Here is a 20929-nt window from a genome sequence, read left to right on the forward strand (position 1 = left end):
TGTTGATAACACTGTGTGTATATGACACTGTGTGTAGATGACACTGTGTGTAGATGACACTGTGTGTATTACCTGGAGTTTACCTGGAGTTTACCTGTGTAGATGACACTGTGTGTAGATGACACTGTGTTGATAACACTGTGTGTATATGACACTGTGTGTATATGACACTGTGTGTAGATGACACTGTGTGTAGATGACACTGTGTGTTGATAACACTGTGTGTAGATGACACTGTGTAGATGACACTGTGTGTAGATGACACTGTGTTGATAACACTGTGTTGATAACTCTGTGTGTATATGACACTGTGTGTAGATGACACTGTGTGTAGATGACACTGTGTGTAGATGACACTGTGTTGATAACACTGTGTGTAGATGACACTGTGTGTAGATGACACTGTGTGTAGATGACACTGTGTTGATAACACTGTGTGTAGATGACACTGTGTTGATAACACTGTGTGTATATGACACTGTGTGTGGATGACACTGTGTTGATAACACTGTGTGTATATGACACTGTGTGTGGATGACACTGTGTTGATAACACTGTGTGTAGATGACACTGTGTGTAGATGACACTGTGTTGATAACACTGTGTGTAGATGACACTGTGTTGATAACACTGTGTGTAGATGACACCGTGTAGATAACACTGATAGTAGATAAGATGACACTGTGAGTAGATAACACTGATAGATTACACTGTTAGTTGATAAGACTGATAGATAAGATGACACTGAGTTGATAACACTGACGGTAGATGACAAGATAAGATGATAAGATGAAAGTTCATGAAACATTACCATCCATCTTATAATAATAATAATAATAATAATAATAATAATAATAATAATAATAATAATAATAAATTAATTCTACAAGTACATGATACAAGTTATGTAGACCATAGATGACATCAGTGACACACTGTATATAAACCTCCTGGTTATGCAGAGTATTTCTGGAAAATTAGGTCAGTTTTGTCCCCCAGGATGCAACCCACGCCAGTCGGCTAACACCCAGGTACCTGCTTACTGCTAGGTGAACAGGGGCAACTGGTACAGGAGATAAGGTAGTTCCCTGAGGTACTCCACACTAGTACCCATACTGACACCTCTCTTCACTACTACTACTACTACTGCTACTACTTGTGACCTATTAGTAAGGTAGTCACTGATCCATGCCTCTAGTTTGTCTACCATGTGGCTAGTTTGTCTATCATGTGGCTAGTTTGTCTACCATGTGGCTAGTTTGTCTATCATGTGGCTAGTTTGTCTACCATGTGGCTAGTTTGTCTATCATGTGGCTAGTTTGTCTACCATGTGGCTAGTTTGTCTATCATGTGGCTAGTTTGTCTACCATGTGGCTAGTTTGTCTATCATGTGGCTAGTTTGTCTACCATGTGGCTAGTTTGTCTACCATGTGGCTAGTTTGTCTATCATGTGGCTAGTTTAACTAGTAATTTTCGATGTGGTACCTTGTCCAAACTGGTGTATTAGGTTTAAAATCTATCCACTGGATCTAGATCATAATGGCCGCCATTCACTTGTCAAGAGTAATTCCTTAATGAGGTTCAAAGTAAACTCTCAGTGCATATACATAGAGATATATACCTCTCGTTGTATATGCACGGGGATATATTAATGCAACCACGAAACAAGTGGTATTGATGCAATTAACAAACTGCGGCATGGCAGGGGATCGAACCCGCACTACCTTGGCCCGCCTCGTGGGAAGCAGGTCAAAATTCACGTCAAACGGGAGTAGAATGAAAATTAGCTGTGAGCTTACCACCGCCAGGTATATCCTCGCATCATGAAGCAAGCCTAGTTCGCTGGGTTCATAATGTTTGTAGGATTGTATGGTCCAGTGGTTAGAGCGTCGTGAATTTTGACCTGCTTCCCACGGGGTAGGCCAAGGTATCACGGGCTAGATCCCCGGTCGCATGGCCGAGAATCGAACCCGTAGTTTGTAATTACGCTGGGATATAAGCACCTCGTTGTACACACGCTTATACACCTCTCGGCGTATATGCTCCTGGTCCAGTGTATTCTGGAACTTGTTTCGTTGTTCCTGTCACTAAATGTATCTGGAACAACATTACTGCTGGCTTGTTGTCTGTGTCTAAGAGTTAAAGGTGGTTCAGACCTGGCAATGAGAGGTACACGACTGACCGTAACGTCGCTTACAACTGTCTCTCCGAAATGTGGGTTAGATGTTAGTTGTTCCAGCTACGGTGTTGTGGGCTAGTTGAGTTGTTCCAGCTACGGTGTTGTGGGTTAGTTATGAATTATTCCAGCCACTGTGTTGTGGGTTAGATGCGAGTTGTTCCTTCCACGGTGTTGTGGGTTAGTTGTGAGTTGTTCCAGCCACGGTGTTGTGGGTTATGAATTGTTCCAGTCACGGTGTTCACTTATTTCCTTCCATCAATATATCACTTGTAATCTCGGTGTTTATTGCTTGTGTTTGAGTGGGATGTTTTGGATCACATGTTTCTAGGGTTCTTCAAGCACCTGACATGAGTGTATCAGGTCAGAGACCGAGGTCATACCACCAGTGTACCGTGACCGTGTGCTGTGTTCACTCTGATGCCGCACTGCTTGCGAAATAGCTAAGTGGTTGCCTAATACTGCCTGCTAGTTGATGATTGGGTTGTTGAAGTCACTAGCTATTACTGCCTCGTTAGTATTAATTGATGATTTGATGTCGTCACGGAGGAAAGCGTGGACGGAACACTCTCTAGTGACTTTCAACATGCGAACGATCGTTTGTTTTATTTCTGGTCTTGTCGTATATAAGAAGCGGCATGCGTAATGCAACACGCTTTTATCGGGAGAACGTTTCGCCCTGTGTTGAGTTTTACACAGTCATGAAGCCCTAAAAGAGTGAAATGTTGTCTTAGTAAATAGTTGTTTTTACAACTTTTGTAAAACACTTAGAGCCCAGTAAAGAAAGTTAACACTTTCAAGACTCGTATGCTGAGATAATGACTGATAATATATAAATACTGAGAATAACGTGTGCAACATACTAACAACGTGTGCAACATACTAACAACGTGTGCAACATACTAACAACGTGTGCAACATACTAACAACACAGTCAATACTTCAACAAGCAATGAGCAGTGTGCAACATCAGAGGAAATGTACCCTCTTAAAATTAACAGGAAATGAAAGGGAAAGGTAGAGAGGCCAAGGTTCAGTACACTGGTGTGCATGATACTCTCATGTCACTCTCATGTCACTCTCATGTCACTCTCATGTCACTCTCATGTCACTCTCATGTCACTCACATCAGTGAGGTGTGTCAGAAGTCTGGGTATGGAACATAGTGTCACCTGGACATAAGACTCGCCACAAACGGTAATAATGAGAGAGAAACAGCAAAAGAAAATTTATTGAGAATTTATTGAAATAAATGACGTGTATTTTTTTTGTCGGGTTTATTTTATGATGTAGAGGCTGGTGTGAGAGCGGGACCAGGAGCTTGTTACGACGGTGTCTTAACTAGTGCCGAGCACTCATTAATAACAAGTGCTTGGCACCATCATTACTGTTAGTTGTATGTTAGGTTAACTTGTGTATCCCTCCCTGAGATCCTCATGACCACTCCACGACACTCATGACCACTCCACGACACTCATGACCACTCCACGACACTCATGACCACTCCACGACACTCATGACCACTCCACGACACTCATGACCACTCCACGACACTCAAGACCACTCCACGACACTCATGACCACTCCACGACACTCATGACCACTCCACGACACTCATGACCACTCCACGACACTCATGACCACTCCACGACACTCAAGACCACTCCACGACACTCAAGACCACTCCACGACACTCATGACCACTCCACGACACTCAAGACCACTCAACAACGCTCATGTCTAGAATTAGGAAAGCTTTGCTTTCCCAATTCTAGACATTTTTTTTATCGTAAACTAAGGTGTAATATGTGTTAAATTAATTGCTTATGTCAGACATGTCGTAGTTGTTCGTGTGTTAAACCAACGTCAGCAATACTGCTGCGTTGTTCGTGTGTTAAACCAACGTCAGCAATACTGCTGCGTTGTTCGTGTGTTAAACCAACGTCAACAATACTGCTGCGTTGATGTGAACGTCAGATACATTGTGAAGTCTGGTTTTTATCGTTCACTCACATTACTGTCACTTATACATTGTATTTTTATTCATAAAAATACCCATCACAGTTTTGTATCATCATTTTCAGATGCCACCAAAATAAGCATGAAAGTTACTACGGTAGAACACTGAAAAATTACAGGAAGATATAAGTGTTTTCCAGTGGGCAGTGGAAAACATGACATTCAGTGGTGATAAGTTCCAACTGTTTAGGTATGGAAAAAACAAAGCACTCAAATGGAACACTGTTTACAGAACTCAAGAGGATCATCAAATAGACCGAGAGGAACACGTGAAAGATTTGTTAATAATTATGTCAGCTGACCTTTTTTCAAAGAACATAATAAGACAAAAATCACGAGAGCCAGGAAGATGACGGGGTGGGTACTGAGAAGTTTCGAAACAAGGGAAATAATGCCAAGGGTGACACTCTTCAACTCGCTAGTGTTGACGGCCACGTTCAAGTCAGAAGAAATATCAGAGCTGGAACAAATACTTTACTGTTTTACTGGCATAGAAACAGTGAAGCATTTAAACTGCTGGGAACGCCTTAGTCTTGAACATGTACTCACTGGAGATGAGGAGAAAGAGATACATGATAATATATACCTGGAAGGTACTCGAGGGCCTGATCCCAAATCTGCACACTGCCATAACAACATACTGGAGTGAGAGATATGGGAGGAAGTGTAAACTAAACCTAGTGAGTAGTAGAGGTGCGGTGGGGACAATAAGGGAAAACAGTAACAATATTCGTGGCCCCAGATTAGTCAACATCTTATCAGAAACACTGCTGGAACAAATGTAGACGTTTTCAAGAGAAAACTGGATAGGTATCTTAACCAGGTGCCAGATCAACCAGGCTATGATCGATATGTGGGGCAGCGGGCCTCCAGCAGCAGCAGCCTGACTGTCCAGGCTAGCACCAAACGAGCCTGGCTCATGGCCGGGCTGCAGGAGTAGAAAGACTCTCGTAACTCATCAAAGGTACATCAAAGGTATCACCCATAACGTGGGTGTGATTGGAAGGTCCATAACCCTCTACCTCCTACAATCTCCCACCTACCACCTACAGTCTAACCCCCTTACCTTTTTTTTTTACCATTCCAGAGGTATCTCTGTTGGACCACATGTTGCAAGTGTCACCAGCAGTGTGACACAGCTCTGGTAGTGTCTCATGGTGAGTGTCTCATGTACGTGTGCCTGGTTATGTGTGAGTGTCTCATGTACGTGTGAATGGTTATTTGTGAGTCTCGTGGTGACGTGTGTATATATACTAAGGAGTGTTTATCTCTCTCCACAGACTGGGCGTTGAACGGGGATCACTGCTACAGATTCTTCAATATTAAACACTCCTGGGAAAAAGCTGATGCTCTGTGCAAGAGGTAAGTAAGCCCAAACTGTCCTTCCTTCCTTCCTTCCTTCCTTCCTTCCTTCCTTCCTTCCTTCCTTCCTTCCTTCACATCCTACTCCTAAGTCAAGACATCGTTTCTCCATTAATATTTCTTGGTAGACTAATCTCAAAAACTGAATTTCGATGATGTCCATTTGTTGGTTGTTTTGAGAGTGTCATCGTCAGTTGCTGTGACTGAGATACACTCAACCCTTCATTAACGATGGTCTTATTGTAGGCAACATGAATTACCGCTACATGTCGCTCTCTAGAGACAGAAGGACCTGGAAATCAATTGTATAAAATACCGACACAATGGAAAAATAAACACATAAGCTGTATAATGTGATCCTTTACTGACAACGTTTCGCCCACACAGTGGGCTTTATCAAGTCACAAACAGATCTGTATTACACTATACTGCTTAAACGTTTATTTTTCCAAAGAAGGAATTACAGTGAGCAGCTGATCGACACTTGAGTCAGAACATGAGGAAGAGACTCCGAATTATTTAAATGTAAAGGACATAACACATGAACTCAAATTAAGTTATAATAAACAACTGTCAGTGGATAAAGAGAAGGGTTGATCGGGGGCGCCAACCGCGGCTCTTAAATTGTCAGTCAATTTACGAGCTGCGGTTCTGTTTATCCAACGTAACCAGAGGCGGACTGGCCATACGGGCATTTGGGCAATGCCCGGTGGGTCGCTGGGCTAGGTGTAAAAATGTCACCGAAGTCATAGCCGCTGCACAAAGACTGAAACGAAAATTGAAAGCGTCTTGGCTGAGCAGTGATAACACGTCTCTGACCCCCAGCAGTTAATGAGCCGACCTGATAGGTGACGGATGCCCCGACCGGTTTTAAAACCTAGTCCGCTTCTGGACATAACACAAACATAGAAGAAGATGGAAGGGTCATCCCAGGAAGAGTTAAAGGAGGAGGGTTAAAGGAGGTTTGAGTGCAAGGGGCTTGACCATCCAGCGAGAGAGTGTGAGCGTGTTAGCTAGGAGTAAGTGGAGGCAAGTGGTTTTATGACTTGACGTGCTGTTGGAGTGTGAGCGAAGTAAGTTTCATGAAAGGACTCAGGGGAAACTTGTTAGTCAGACTTAAGTCCTGGAGGGGGTAAGTGCAGTTCCTACACTCTGCAGCAAGGGTGCAGATGTAACACTTCAGACCGTAGTCTGAATGATGATGCTTACACACTTCTGGCAAGACAGCTGTTGAATGAATGATGATGACTGTGTTTCATTCATCACCAGTGTTGTTGATCATGTGCTTCAGTCATCACCAGTGTTGTTGATCATGTGCTTCAGTCATCACCAGTGTTGTTGATCATGTGCTTCAGTCATCACCAGTGTTGTTGATCATGTGCTTCAGTCATCACCAGTGTTGTTGATCATGTGCTTCAGTCATCACCAGTGTTGTCGTCTCACTCACACTTAGAGATATATTTTATAACTCAAGTTATTACTTGCCACTTATAACTAGTGCTCATTATACTGATATATTGGTAAGTTTGTAAGGCTTTGAGAATGTTAGGGGAATCAGAGTTGATGTGAGTTAGGGTAGTGAGAGTTGTTTGTATCAGAGCGTCTATGTAGAGTCAGTGAACTCTAGTGAACACGAATGGTGTACAATACCGACAAGATAAAAATTAAACACATATGCAACATCTGGGTATCTTTAATGTAGACGTTTCGCCAAATGTCTAATTTGGCGAAAATTTGGCCATATGTCTAATTCTCAACTGTCGTGAAGCACTGTAAGTCACAGTAGTGGTAACCACCCCGGGTGGGTGGGTGTTTAGGGTGGGGTGGGGGAGCTGTGTTGCACAGTGAGGCGTCACAGCGTCACCAGTGTTGCACATTACTTCTCCTGCGACAGTACAACTTCACTGTGTTTGTCCGCCTCCACAAAATCAGTTACCGAGGCAGAGACAAAACATTATGTAGTGGAGACGGTAAGTGGAATGTTACTGGGAGTCATACACTGTGTATGTAGCAGTATGTACACACACAACGCACACACACCCAGCAAGACTGAGAGTGTTAGCAAGACTGAGAGTGTTAGCAAGACTGGGAGTGTTAGCAAGACTGGGAGTGTTAGCAAGACTGGGAGTGTTAGCAAGACTGGGAGTGTTAGCAAGACTGGGAGTGTTAGCAAGACTGGGAGTGTTAGCAAGACTGGGAGTGTTAGCAAGAGGAATGTTAGCAAGACTGGGAGTGTTAGCAAGACTGGGAGTGTTAGTAAGACTGGGAGTGTTAGCAAGAGGAATGTTAGCAAGACTGGGAGTGTTAGCAAGACTGGGAGTGTTAGTAAGACTGGGAGTGTTAGCAAGAGGAATGTTAGCAAGACTGGGAGTGTTAGCAAGACTGGGAGTGTTAGTAAGACTGGGAGTGTTAGCAAGACTGGGAGTGTTAGCAAGACTGGGAGTGTTAGCAAGACTGGGAGTGTTAGCAAGACTGGGAGTGTTAGCAAGACTGGAAGTGTTAGCAAGACTGAGAGTGTTAGCAAGACTGGGAGTGTTAGCAAGACTGGGATGTTAGCATGACTGGGAGTGTTAGCAAGACTGGGGGTGTTAGCAAGACTGGGAGTGTTAGTAAGACTGGGAGTGTTAGCAAGACTGGGAGTGTTAGCAAGACTGGGAGTGTTAGCAAAACTGGGAGTGTTAGCAAGACTGGGAGTGTTAGTAAGACTGGGAGTGTTAGCAAGACTGGGGGTGTTAGCAAGACTGGGAGTGTTAGTAAGACTGGGAGTGTTAGCAAGACTGGGAGTGTTAGCAAGACTGGGAGTGTTAGCAAAACTGGGAGTGTTAGCAAGACTGGGAGTGTTAGTAAGACTGGGAGTGTTAGCAAGACTGGGAGTGTTAGCAAAACTGGGAGTGTTAGCAAGACTGGGAGTGTTAGTAAGACTGGGAGTGTTAGCAAGACTGGGAGTGTTAGCAAGACTGGGAGTGTTAGCAAGACTGGGAGTGTTAGCAAGACTGGGAGTGTTAGCAAGACTGGGATGTTAGCATGACTGGGAGTGTTAGCAAGACTGGGGGTGTTAGCAAGACTGAGGGTGTTAGCAAGACTGGGAGTGTTAGCAAGACTGGGAGTGTTAGCAAGACTGGGAGTGTTAGCAAAACTGGGAGTGCCAGCAAGACTGAGGGTGCCAGCAAGACTGAGGGTGCCAGCAAGACTGAGGGTGCCAGCAAGACTGAGGGTGCCAGCAAGACTGAGGGTGCCAGGTGCTGTCTTGAGGTGGTTCTGCTAACAGTTGTTGACTTAGTGCATGGTGAGTTAGTGCTACTGAGGAAACACAGAAGATCAGATATAGACAGAGAGCGTAGATGGTACAAAGAAGAAAAAGTGTTACCAAATTGCATAAAAACATGATTATGTCACAACGAAGGAAAGTCTTCGTCCAGAGATCAAAGAAGCAGAACAAAAACTTAGGATGTTGTACCAAGCAGAAGGAGCACAAAGGGAATGAAAGGTCATCCGGATATTGCAAGAAACCCCAAATATTTCTATTCATATGCAAAATACAAGTTTAGAACTACCTGTCTGTGGAATTGGACCCATAATGAAAAGAGATTCATATAAGGGCGATGAACAAGGAATAAACAGAATTCTGAAAGATCAGTATGAACTGGTGTTCAGCAACCCATTAAATGTCAGCAAGGTGGAGAACACAGAAACCTTCATTCCACGGGAAGGTCGCGCAGACCATCTAACTGACATTAGTACTAATCCCTAAGAATTCGAAAAAGAAATATAGAACATGCCCACTCATTCCGCACCTGGACCAGACTCATAGAATTCCTTATTAATAACAGAAAGTGCAAACTAACACTAGCAGGAGCCCGAGGTATTCTTTGGAGAAAGAGCCTAAATCTAGGTGATATACCAGGGACCTTAACAAGTGCAGACATACATCTTTTGCATCAGGGAGGTAGTAAAGAACTAACCAAAAATATCAGACCAGTAGAGGACTACATGTATGTGTGTTTGTGAGGGACTACATGTATGTGTGTTTGTGAGGGGACTACGTGTATGTGTGTTTGTGAGGGACTACATGTATGTGTGTTTGTGAGGGACTACATGTATGTGTGTTTGTGAGGGGACTACATGTATGTGTGTTTGTGAGGGGACTACATGTATGTGTGTTTGTGAGGGACTACATGTATGTGTGTTTGTGAGGGGACTACATGTATGTGTGTTTGTGAGGGGACTACATGTATGTGTGTTTGTGAGGGGACTACATGTATGTGTGTTTGTGAGGGACTACATGTATGTGTGTTTGTGAGGGGACTACATGTATGTGTGTTTGTGAGGGGACTACATGTATGTGTGTTTGTGAGGGACTACATGTATGTGTGTTTGTGAGGGGACTACATGTATGTGTGTTTGTGAGGGACTACATGTATGTGTGTTTGTGAGGGGCTACATGTATGTGTGTTTGTGAGGGACTACATGTATGTGTGTTTGTGAGGGACTACATGTATGTGTGTTTGTGAGGGACTACATGTATGTGTGTTTGTGAGGGGCTACATGTATGTGTGTTTGTGAGGGACTACATGTATGTGTGTTTGTGAGGGGCTACATGTATGTGTGTTTGTGAGGGACTACATGTATGTGTGTTTGTGAGGGACTACATGTATGTGTGTTTGTGAGGAACTACATGTATGTGTGTTTGTGAGGGGACTACATGTATGTGTGTTTGTGAGGGGACTACATGTATGTGTGTTTGTGAGGGGACTACATGTATGTGTGTTTGTGAGGGACTACATGTATGTGTGTTTGTGAGGGGACTACATGTATGTGTGTTTGTGAGGGGACTACATGTATGTGTGTTTGAGGGACTACATGTATGTGTGTTTGTGAGGGACTACATGTATGTGTGTTTGTGAGGGACTACATGTATGTGTGTTTCTGAGGGGACTACATGTATGTGTGTTTGTGAGGGACTACATGTATGTGTGTTTGTGAGGGACTACATGTATGTGTGTTTGTGAGGGGACTACATGTATGTGTGTTTTTGAGGGACTACATGTATGTGTGTTTGTGAGGGACTACATGTATGTGTGTTTGTGAGGGACTACATGTATGTGTGTTTGTGAGGGACTACATGTATGTGTGTTTGTGAGGGACTACATGTATGTGTGTTTGTGAGGGACTACATGTATGTGTGTTTGTGAGGGACTACATGTATGTGTGTTTGTGAGGGACTACATGTATGTGTGTTTGTGAGGGACTACATGTATGTGTGTTTGTGAGGGGACTACATGTATGTGTGTTTGTGAGGGACTACATGTATGTGTGTTTGTGAGGGACTACATGTATGTGTGTTTGTGAGGGGACTACATGTATGTGTGTTTGTGAGGGGACTACATGTATGTGTGTATGTGAGGGGACTACATGTATGTGTGTTTGTGAGGGACTACATGTATGTGTGTTTGTGAGGGGACTACATGTATGTGTGTTTGTGAGGGGACTACATGTATGTGTGTTTCTGAGGGACTACATGTATGTGTGTTTGTGAGGGACTACATGTATGTGTGTTTGTGAGGGACTACATGTATGTGTGTTTCTGAGGGGACTACATGTATGTGTGTTTGTGAGGGACTACATGTATGTGTGTTTGTGAGGGGACTACATGTATGTGTGTTTGTGAGGGACTACATGTATGTGTGTTTGTGAGGGACTACATGTATGTGTGTTTGTGAGGGACTACATGTATGTGTGTTTGTGAGGGACTACATGTATGTGTGTTTGTGAGGGGACTACATGTGTGTTTGTGAGGGACTACATGTATGTGTGTTTGTGAGGGACTACATGTATGTGTGTTTGTGAGGGACTACATGTATGTGTGTTTGTGAGGGACTACATGTATGTGTGTTTGTGAGGGGACTACATGTATGTGTGTTTGTGAGGGGACTACATGTACGTGTGTTTGTGAGGGACTACATGTGTGTTTGTGAGGGACTACATGTATGTGTGTTTGTGAGGGACTACATGTATGTGTGTTTGTGAGGGGACTACATGTATGTGTGTTTGTGAGGGGACTACATGTATGTGTGTTTCTGAGGGACTACATGTATGTGTGTTTGTGAGGGGACTACATGTATGTGTGTTTGTGAGGGGACTACATGTATGTGTGTTTCTGAGGGACTACATGTATGTGTGTTTGTGAGGGACTACATGTATGTGTGTTTGTGAGGGACTATATGTATGTGTGTTTGTGAGGGACTACATGTATGTGTGTTTGTGAGGGACTACATGTGTGTTTGTGAGGGACTACATGTATGTGTGTTTGTGAGGGGACTACATGTATGTGTGTTTGTGAGGGACTACATGTATGTGTGTTTGTGAGGGACTACATGTATGTGTGTGAGGGACTACATGTATGTGTGTTTGTGAGGGACTACATGTATGTGTGTTTGTGAGGGACTACATGTATGTGTGTTTGTGAGGGACTACATGTATGTGTGTTTGTGAGGGACTACATGTATGTGTGTTTGTGAGGGACTAAATGTATGTGTGTTTGTGAGGGACTACATGTATGTGTGTTTGTGAGGGACTACATGTATGTGTGTTTGTGAGGGACTACATGTATGTGTGTTTGTGAGGGACTACATGCATGTGTGTTTGTGAGGGACTACATGTATGTGTGTTTGTGAGGGGACTACATGTATGTGTGTTTGTGAGGGACTACATGTATGTGTGTTTGTGAGGGACTACATGTATGTGTGTTTGTGAGGGACTACATGTGTGTTTGTGAGGGACTACATGCATGTGTGTTTGTGAGGGACTGCATGTATGTGTGTTTGTGAGGGACTACATGTATGTGTGTTTGTGAGGGACTACATGTATGTGTGTTTGTGAGGGGACTACATGTATGTGTGTTTGTGAGGGGACTACATGTATGTGTGTTTCTGAGGGACTACATGTATGTGTGTTTGTGAGGGACTACATGTATGTGTGTTTGTGAGGGACTACATGTATGTGTGTTTGTGAGGGACTACATGTATGTGTGTTTGTGAGGGACTACATGTATGTGTGTTTGTGAGGGACTACATGTATGTGTGTTTGTGAGGGACTACATGTATGTGTGTTTGTGAGGGGTACTACATGTATGTGTGTTTGTGAGGGACTACATGTATGTGTTTGTGAGGGGACTACATGTGTGTTTGTGAGGGACTACATGTATGTGTGTTTGTGAGGGACTACATGTATGTGTGTTTGTGAGGGGACTACATGTATGTGTGTTTCTGAGGGACTACATGTATGTGTGTTTGTGAGGGGACTACATGTATGTGTGTTTCTGAGGGGACTACATGTATGTGTTTGTGAGGGGACTACATGTATGTGTGTTTCTGAGGGACTACATGTATGTGTGTTTGTGAGGGACTACATGTATGTGTGTTTGTGAGGGACTATATGTATGTGTGTTTGTGAGGGACTACATGTATGTGTGTTTGTGAGGGACTACATGTGTGTTTGTGAGGGACTATATGTATGTGTGTTTGTGAGGGACTACATGTATGTGTGTTTGTGAGGGACTACATGTATGTGTGTTTGTGAGGGACTACATGTATGTGTGTTTGTGAGGGACTACATGTGTGTTTGTGAGGGACTAAATGTCTGTGTGTTACATGTGAGGGACTACATGTATGTGTGTTTGTGAGGGACTACATGTATGTGTGTTTGTGAGGGACTACATGTATGTGTGTTTGTGAGGGACTACATGTATGTGTGTTTGGGAGGGACTACTTGTGTGTTTGTGAGGGACTACATGTATGTGTGTTTGTGAGGGACTACATGTATGTGTGTTTGTGAGGGACTACATGTATGTGTGTTTGTGAGGGACTATATGTATGTGTGTTTGTGAGGGGGACTACATGTATGTGTGTTTGTGAGGGACTACATGTATGTGTGTTTGTGAGGGACTACATGTATGTGTGTTTGTGAGGGGACTACATGTATGTGTGTTTGTGAGGGACTACATGTGTGTTTGTGAGGGACTACATGTATGTGTGTTTGTGAGGGGACTACATGTATGTGTGTTTGTGAGGGACTACATGTATGTGTGTTTGTGAGGGACTACATGTATGTGTGTGAGGGACTACATGTATGTGTGTTTGTGAGGGACTACATGCATGTGTGTTTGTGAGGGGACTACATGTATGTGTGTTTGTGAGGGACTACATGTATGTGTGTTTGTGAGGGACTACATGTATGTGTGTTTGTGAGGGACTACATGTATGTGTGTTTGTGAGGGGACTACATGTATGTGTGTTTGTGAGGGACTACATGTATGTGTGTTTGTGAGGGACTACATGTATGTGTGTTTGTGAGGGACTACATGTATGTGTGTTTGTGAGGGACTACATGTATGTGTGTTTGTGAGGGACTACATGTATGTGTGTTTGTGAGGGACTACATGTATGTGTGTTTGTGAGGGGACTACATGTATGTGTGTTTGTGAGGGACTACATGTATGTGTGTTTGTGAGGGACTACATGTATGTGTGTTTGTGAGGGACTACATGTATGTGTGTTTGTGAGGGACTACATGTATGTGTGTTTGTGAGGGACTACATGTATGTGTGTTTGTGAGGGACTACATGTATGTGTGTTTGTGAGGGACTACATGTATGTGTGTTTGTGAGGGACTACATGTATGTGTGTTTGTGAGGGACTACATGTATGTGTGTTTGTGAGGGACTACATGTATGTGTGTTTGTGAGGGACTACATGTATGTGTGTTTGTGAGGGACTACATGTATGTGTGTTTGTGAGGGACTACATGTATGTGTGTTTGTGAGGGACTACATGTATGTGTGTTTGTGAGGGACTACATGTATGTGTGTTTGTGAGGGACTACATGTATGTGTGTTTGTGAGGGACTACATGTATGTGTGTTTGTGAGGGACTATATGTATGTGTGTTTGTGAGGGACTACATGTATGTGTGTTTGTGAGGGACTACATGTGTGTTTGTGAGGGACTACATGTATGTGTGTTTGTGAGGGGACTACATGTATGTGTGTTTGTGAGGGACTACATGTATGTGTGTTTGTGAGGGACTACATGTATGTGTGTGAGGGACTACATGTATGTGTGTTTGTGAGGGACTACATGCATGTGTGTTTGTGAGGGACTACATGTATGTGTGTTTGTGAGGGGACTACATGTATGTGTGTTTGTGAGGGACTACATGTATGTGTGTTTGTGAGGGACTACATGTATGTGTGTTTGTGAGGGACTACATGTATGTGTGTTTGTGAGGGACTACATGTATGTGTGTTTGTGAGGGACTACATGTATGTGTGTTTGTGAGGGGACTACATGTATGTGTGTTTGTGAGGGACTACATGTATGTGTGTTTGTGAGGGACTACATGTATGTGTGTTTGTGAGGGACTACATGTATGTGTGTTTGTGAGGGGACTACATGTATGTGTGTTTGTGAGGGACTACATGTATGTGTGTTTGTGAGGGACTACATGTATGTGTGTTTGTGAGGGACTATATGTATGTGTGTTTGTGAGGGACTACATGTATGTGTGTTTGTGAGGGACTACATGTATGTGTGTTTGTGAGGGACTACATGTATGTGTGTTTGTGAGGGACTACATGTGTGTTTGTGAGGGACTACATGTATGTTTGTGAGGGGACTACATGTATGTGTGTTTGTGAGGGGACTACATGTATGTGTGTTTGTGAGGGACTACATGTGTGTTTGTGAGGTACTACATGTATGTGTGTGAGGGACTACATGTATGTGTGTTTGTGAGGGACTACATGTATGTGTGTTTGTGAGGGGACTACATGTATGTGTGTTTGTGAGGGACTACATGTATGTGTGTTTGTGAGGGACTACATGTATGTGTGTTTGTGAGGGACTACATGTATGTGTGTTTGTGAGGGACTACATGTATGTGTGTTTGTGAGGGACTACATGTATGTGTGTTTGTGAGGGGACTACATGTATGTGTGTTTGTGAGGGGACTACATGTATGTGTGTTTGTGAGGGGACTACATGTATGTGTGTTTGTGAGGGGACTACATGTATGTGTGTTTGTGAGGGGACTACATGTATGTGTGTTTGTGAGGGACTGCATGTATGTGTGTTTGTGAGGGACTACATGTATGTGTGTTTGTGAGGGACTACATGTATGTGTGTTTGTGAGGGACTACATGTATGTGTGTTTGTGAGGGACTACATGTATGTGTGTTTGTGAGGGACTACATGTATGTGTGTTTGTGAGGGGACTACATGTATGTGTGTTTGTGAGGGGACTACATGTATGTGTGTTTGTGAGGGGACTACATGTATGTGTGTATGTGAGGGGACTACATGTATGTATGAGGGGACTACATGTGTGTGTGTATGTGAGGGGACTACATGTATGTGAGGGGACTACATGTATGTGTGTATGTGAGGGAACTACATGTGTGTATGTGAGGGGACTACATGTATGTGTGTATGTAAGGGAACTACATGTGTGTATGTGAGGCGACTACATGTATGTGTGTATGTGAGGGGACTACATGTATGTGTGTATGTGAGGGGACTACATGTATGTGTGTATGTGAGGGGACTATATGTATGTGTGTATGTGAGGGAACTACATGGGTGTATGTGAGGGGACTACATGTATGTGTGTATGTGAGAGAACTACATGTGTGTATGTGAGGGGAATACATGTATGTGTATATGTGAGGGGACTACATGTATGTGTGTATGTGAGGGGACTACATGTATGTGTGTATGTGAGGGGACTACATGTATGTGTGTATGTGAGGGGACTACATGTATGTGTGTATGGGAGGGGACTACATGTATATGTGTATGTGAGGGAACTACATGTATGTGTGTATGTGAGGGGACTACATGTATGTGTGTATGTGAGGGGACTACATGTATGTGTGTATGTGAGGGGACTACATGTATGTGTGTATGTGAGGAGACTAAATGTGTGTATGTGAGGGGAATACATGTATGTGTATATGTGAGGGGACTACATGTATGTGTGTATGTGAGGGGACTACGTGTATGTGTGTATGTGAGGGGACTACATGTATGTGTGTATGTGAGGGGACTACATGTATGTGTGTATGGGAGGGGACTACATGTATATGTGTATGTGAGGGAACTACATGTATGTGTGTATGTGAGGGGACTACATGTATGTGTGTATGTGAGGGGACTACATGTATGTGTGTATGTGAGGGGACTACATGTATGTGTGTATGTGAGGAGACTACATGTGTGTATGTGAGGGGACTACATGTATGTGTGTATGTGAGGGAAGTACATGTGTATATGTGAGGGAACTACATGTGTGTATGTGAGGGGACTACATGTATGTGTGTATGTGAGGGGACTACATGTATGTGTGTATGTGAGGGGACTACATGTGTGTATGTGAGGGGACTACATGTATGTGTGTATGTGAGGGAAGTACATGTATGTGTGTATGTGAGGGGACTACATGTGTGTATGTGAGGGGACTACATGTATGTGTGTATGTGAGGGGACTACATGTGTGTATGTGAGGGGATTACATGTGTGTATGTGGCGGGACTACATGTATGTATGTGAGGGGACTACATGTATGTATGTGAGGGGACTACATGTATGTGTGTATGTGAGGGGACTACATATATGTATGTGAGTGGACTACATGTGTGTATGTGAGGGGACTACATGTATGTGTGTATGTGAGGGGACTACATGTATGTGTGTTTATGAGGGGACTACATGTGTGTATGTGAGATGACTACATGTATGTGTGTATGTGAGGGGACTACATGTATGTGTGTTTATGAGGGGACTACATATGTGTATGTGAGGGGACTACATGTATGTGTGTATGTGAGGGGACTACATGTGTGTATGTGAGGGGACTACATGTATGTGTGTATGTGAGGGAACTACATGTGTGTATGTGGCGGGACTACATGTATGTGTGTATGTGAGGGGACTACATGTATGTATGTGAGGGGACTACATATATGTGTGTATGTGAGGGGACTACATGTGTGTATGTGGCGGGACACATGTATGTGTGTATGTGAGGGGACTACATGTATGTGAGGGGACTACATGTATGTGTGTTTATGAGGGGACTACATGTGTGTAAGTGAGGGGACTACATGTATGTGTGTATGTGAGGGGACTGCATGTGTGTATGTGAGGGGACTACATGTATGTGTGTATGTGAGGGAACTACATGTGTGTATGTGGCGGGACTACATGTATGTGTGTATGTGAGGGGACTACATGTATGTGTGTATGTGAGGGGACTACATATGTGTGTGTATGTGAGGGGACTACATGTGTGTATGTGGCGGGACTACATGTATGTGTGTATGTGAGGGTACTACATATGTGTGTGTATGTGAGGGGACTACATGTGTGTATGTGAGGGGACTACATGTGTGTATGTGAGGGGACTACATGCATGTGTGTATGTGAGGGGGGGCTACGTGTGTGTGTGTATGTGAGGGGACTACATGTGTGTATGTGAGGGGACTACATGTGTGTATGTGAGGGGACTACATGTGTGTATGTGAGGGGACTACATGTATGTGTGTATGTGAGGGGACTACATGTGTGTATGTGAGGGGACTACATGCATGTGTGTATGTGAGGGGGGCTACGTGTGTTTGTGTATGTGAGGGGACTACATGTGTGTATGTGAGGGGACTACATGCATGTGTGTATGTGAGGGGGGCTACGTGTGTGTATGTGAGGGGACTACATGTGTGTGTGTATGTGAGGGGACTACATGTGTGTGTGTATGTGAGGGGACTACATGTGTGTATGTGAGGGGACTACATGTGTGTAAGTGAGGGGACTACATGTGTGTATGTGAGGGGACTACATGTGTGTATGTGAGGGGACTACATGTGTGTATGTGAGGGGACTACATGTGTGTATGTGAGGGGACTACATGTGTGTATGTGAGGGGACTACATGTGTGTATGTGAGGGGACTACATGTGTGTATGTGAGGGGACTACATGTGTGTATGTGAGGGGACTACATGTGTGTATGTGAGGGGACTACATGTGTGTATGTGAGGGGACTACATGTGTGTATGTGAGGGGACTACATGTATGTGAGGGGACTACATGTATGTAAGGGGACTACATGTATGTGAGGGGACTACATGTGTGTATGTGAGGGGACTACATGTGTGTATGTGAGGGGACTACATGTGTGTATGTGAGGGGACTACATGTGTGTATGTGAGGGGACTACATGTGTGTATGTGAGGGGACTACATGTGTGTATGTGAGGGGACTACATGTGTGTATGTGAGGGGACTACGTGTGTGTATGTGAGGGGACTACATGTGTGTATGTGAGGGGACTACATGTGTGTATGTGAGGGGACTACATGTGTGTATGTGAGGGGACTACATGTGTGTATGTGAGGGGACTACATGTGTGTATGTGAGGGCACTACATGTGTGTATGTGAGGGCACTACATGTGTGTATGTGAGGGCACTACATGTGTGTATGTGAGGGCACTACATGTGTGTATGTGAGGGCACTACATGTGTGTATGTGAGGGCACTACATGTGTGTATGTGAGGGCACTACATGTGTGTATGTGAGGGCACTACATGTGTGTATGTGAGGGCACTACATGTGTGTATGTGAGGGGACTACATGTGTGTATGTGAGGGCACTACATGTGTGTATGTGAGGGCACTACATGTGTGTATGTGAGGGGACTACATGTGTATGTGAGGGCACTACATGTGCGTATGTGAGGGGACTACATGTGTGTATGTGAGGGCACTACATGTGTGTATGTGAGGGCACTACATGTGTGTATGTGAGGGCACTACATGTGTGTATGTGAGGGCACTACATGTATGTGAGGGCACTACATGTGTGTATGTGAGGGCACTACATGTCATTAATGTGCATGACAGTATTGATGTATTTAATACGTGTCCGGCTACAATGTTGCGAAAGAGCCCCTTGCTTAGTCTCTCTCTCTCTCTCTCTCTCTTTTTCTTTTTTTTTTTACACAGGGTTTGACAGGTTAAGGATCCCTAGCTTTATTGACAAGCTATTTACAGGTTAAGGATTCCTAACTTTATTGGCAAGCTAAGAGCTGTTACCTACATCAGCTCATTTGAAAGCATTTTTATTGTTATGAGACATACAAGTAGGAAACAGGATGAAGTTGGAGCCATCTGTGGGCCAGCATTTTCATTTGATCAACTGACTTTATCTCGTTGACATCATTATGCTGTACGAATGTGTTCCATACTCGAGTCATCCTGGGTATGTATGATCTCAGATGGAGTGATGTTCTGCAGAAGGGTACAGCCAGAGTGAAGTTGCTGCTTTCTGCCCGTCTTGTGGCATAAAAGCTTGTTTCACGCTGTCCTCGAAGTGGATCCAAGTGTGGTATTTTGACAATATTGGCCTTGTACATAACAGTAAGGCCACCCACATCCCTCCTATGTTGAAGGCTCTGCTGAAATGACAGATCTATCCAGGATGGGTCCAGGCGAGAGATGAGACGTCTTGCTCTGTTCTCTACTCTGTCAAGCAGTCGCAGATGAGAGGGGGGGGCAGGCAAACCAAGAAAGTGGAGCATACTCAAGGTGTGAGCGTACTTGTGCCTCGTACAGGATCTTGCAACCCCTACTGTCAAGCAGATGCGAGATACGGCGAAGTGCTGTAAGCTTCCTGGCTGCCTTGTTTGCAAGATTTACAACATGGTTCTTCATGGTTAGTTTGGAGTCAAATTTCACCCCAAGGATATCAACTTCTTCTCCAGGTGCCAACGTCCTCCCATTCATCCTTACTACTGCACCAGCATTACCATCATGGTGCCTAGAGACGATCATCATTTGCGTTTTCTCAGGTGCAAATATTACTTGCCATCTATTTTCCCAAGCTGATATAGCTCTCAGCTGGTGATTGATGTAGCTTAGAGCAGCTGGCATTTCTTCTCTTGGATAAGTGAATGTCAGTGTACAGTCGTCTGCATATGCATGTGATTCTGGGATGAGATGAAGAAGGTCGTTGAAGTAGACATTCCATAACAATGGACCCAGCACGCTTCCTTGTGGAACACTTGCCCCAATAGGATGTCTTGCTGATTCCGTTCCATTGAGAACTACACTTAGAGATCTAGGGGCTCTGGTGGTCTGGTGGCTAACACTCTCGCTTCACACGGTGAGGGCCTGGGTTCGATTCCCAGCCAGAGTAGAAACGTTGGGCGTGTTTCTTTCCACCTGTTGTCTATGTTCCCCATCAGTAAAATGGGTACCTGGGTGTTAGTCGACTGGTGTGGGTCGCATCCCGGGACACTGACCTAATTTGCCCGAAATGCTGAGC

At 44.0% G+C, this 20929-nt stretch overlaps 1 protein-coding gene across 3 annotated transcripts in view; it reads left to right on the forward strand.

Moving 5' to 3' along the window:
* The window catches only part of uif (sushi, von Willebrand factor type A, EGF and pentraxin domain-containing protein uif), a 452196-nt gene that overhangs the window by 241044 nt on the left and 190223 nt on the right, over positions 1-20929 (forward strand). For all 3 annotated transcript variants that reach the window (XM_053785483.2, XM_053785566.2, XM_070088717.1), the window contains exon 4: positions 5476-5557. In XM_053785483.2, coding sequence (XP_053641458.1) covers positions 5476-5557 — 82 coding nt within the window. The remainder of the gene's footprint in view (positions 1-5475; positions 5558-20929) is intronic.

Source organism: Cherax quadricarinatus, chromosome 2 (assembly GCF_038502225.1).
Source record: "Cherax quadricarinatus isolate ZL_2023a chromosome 2, ASM3850222v1, whole genome shotgun sequence".
Taxonomy (NCBI): Eukaryota; Metazoa; Arthropoda; class Malacostraca; order Decapoda; family Parastacidae; genus Cherax; species Cherax quadricarinatus.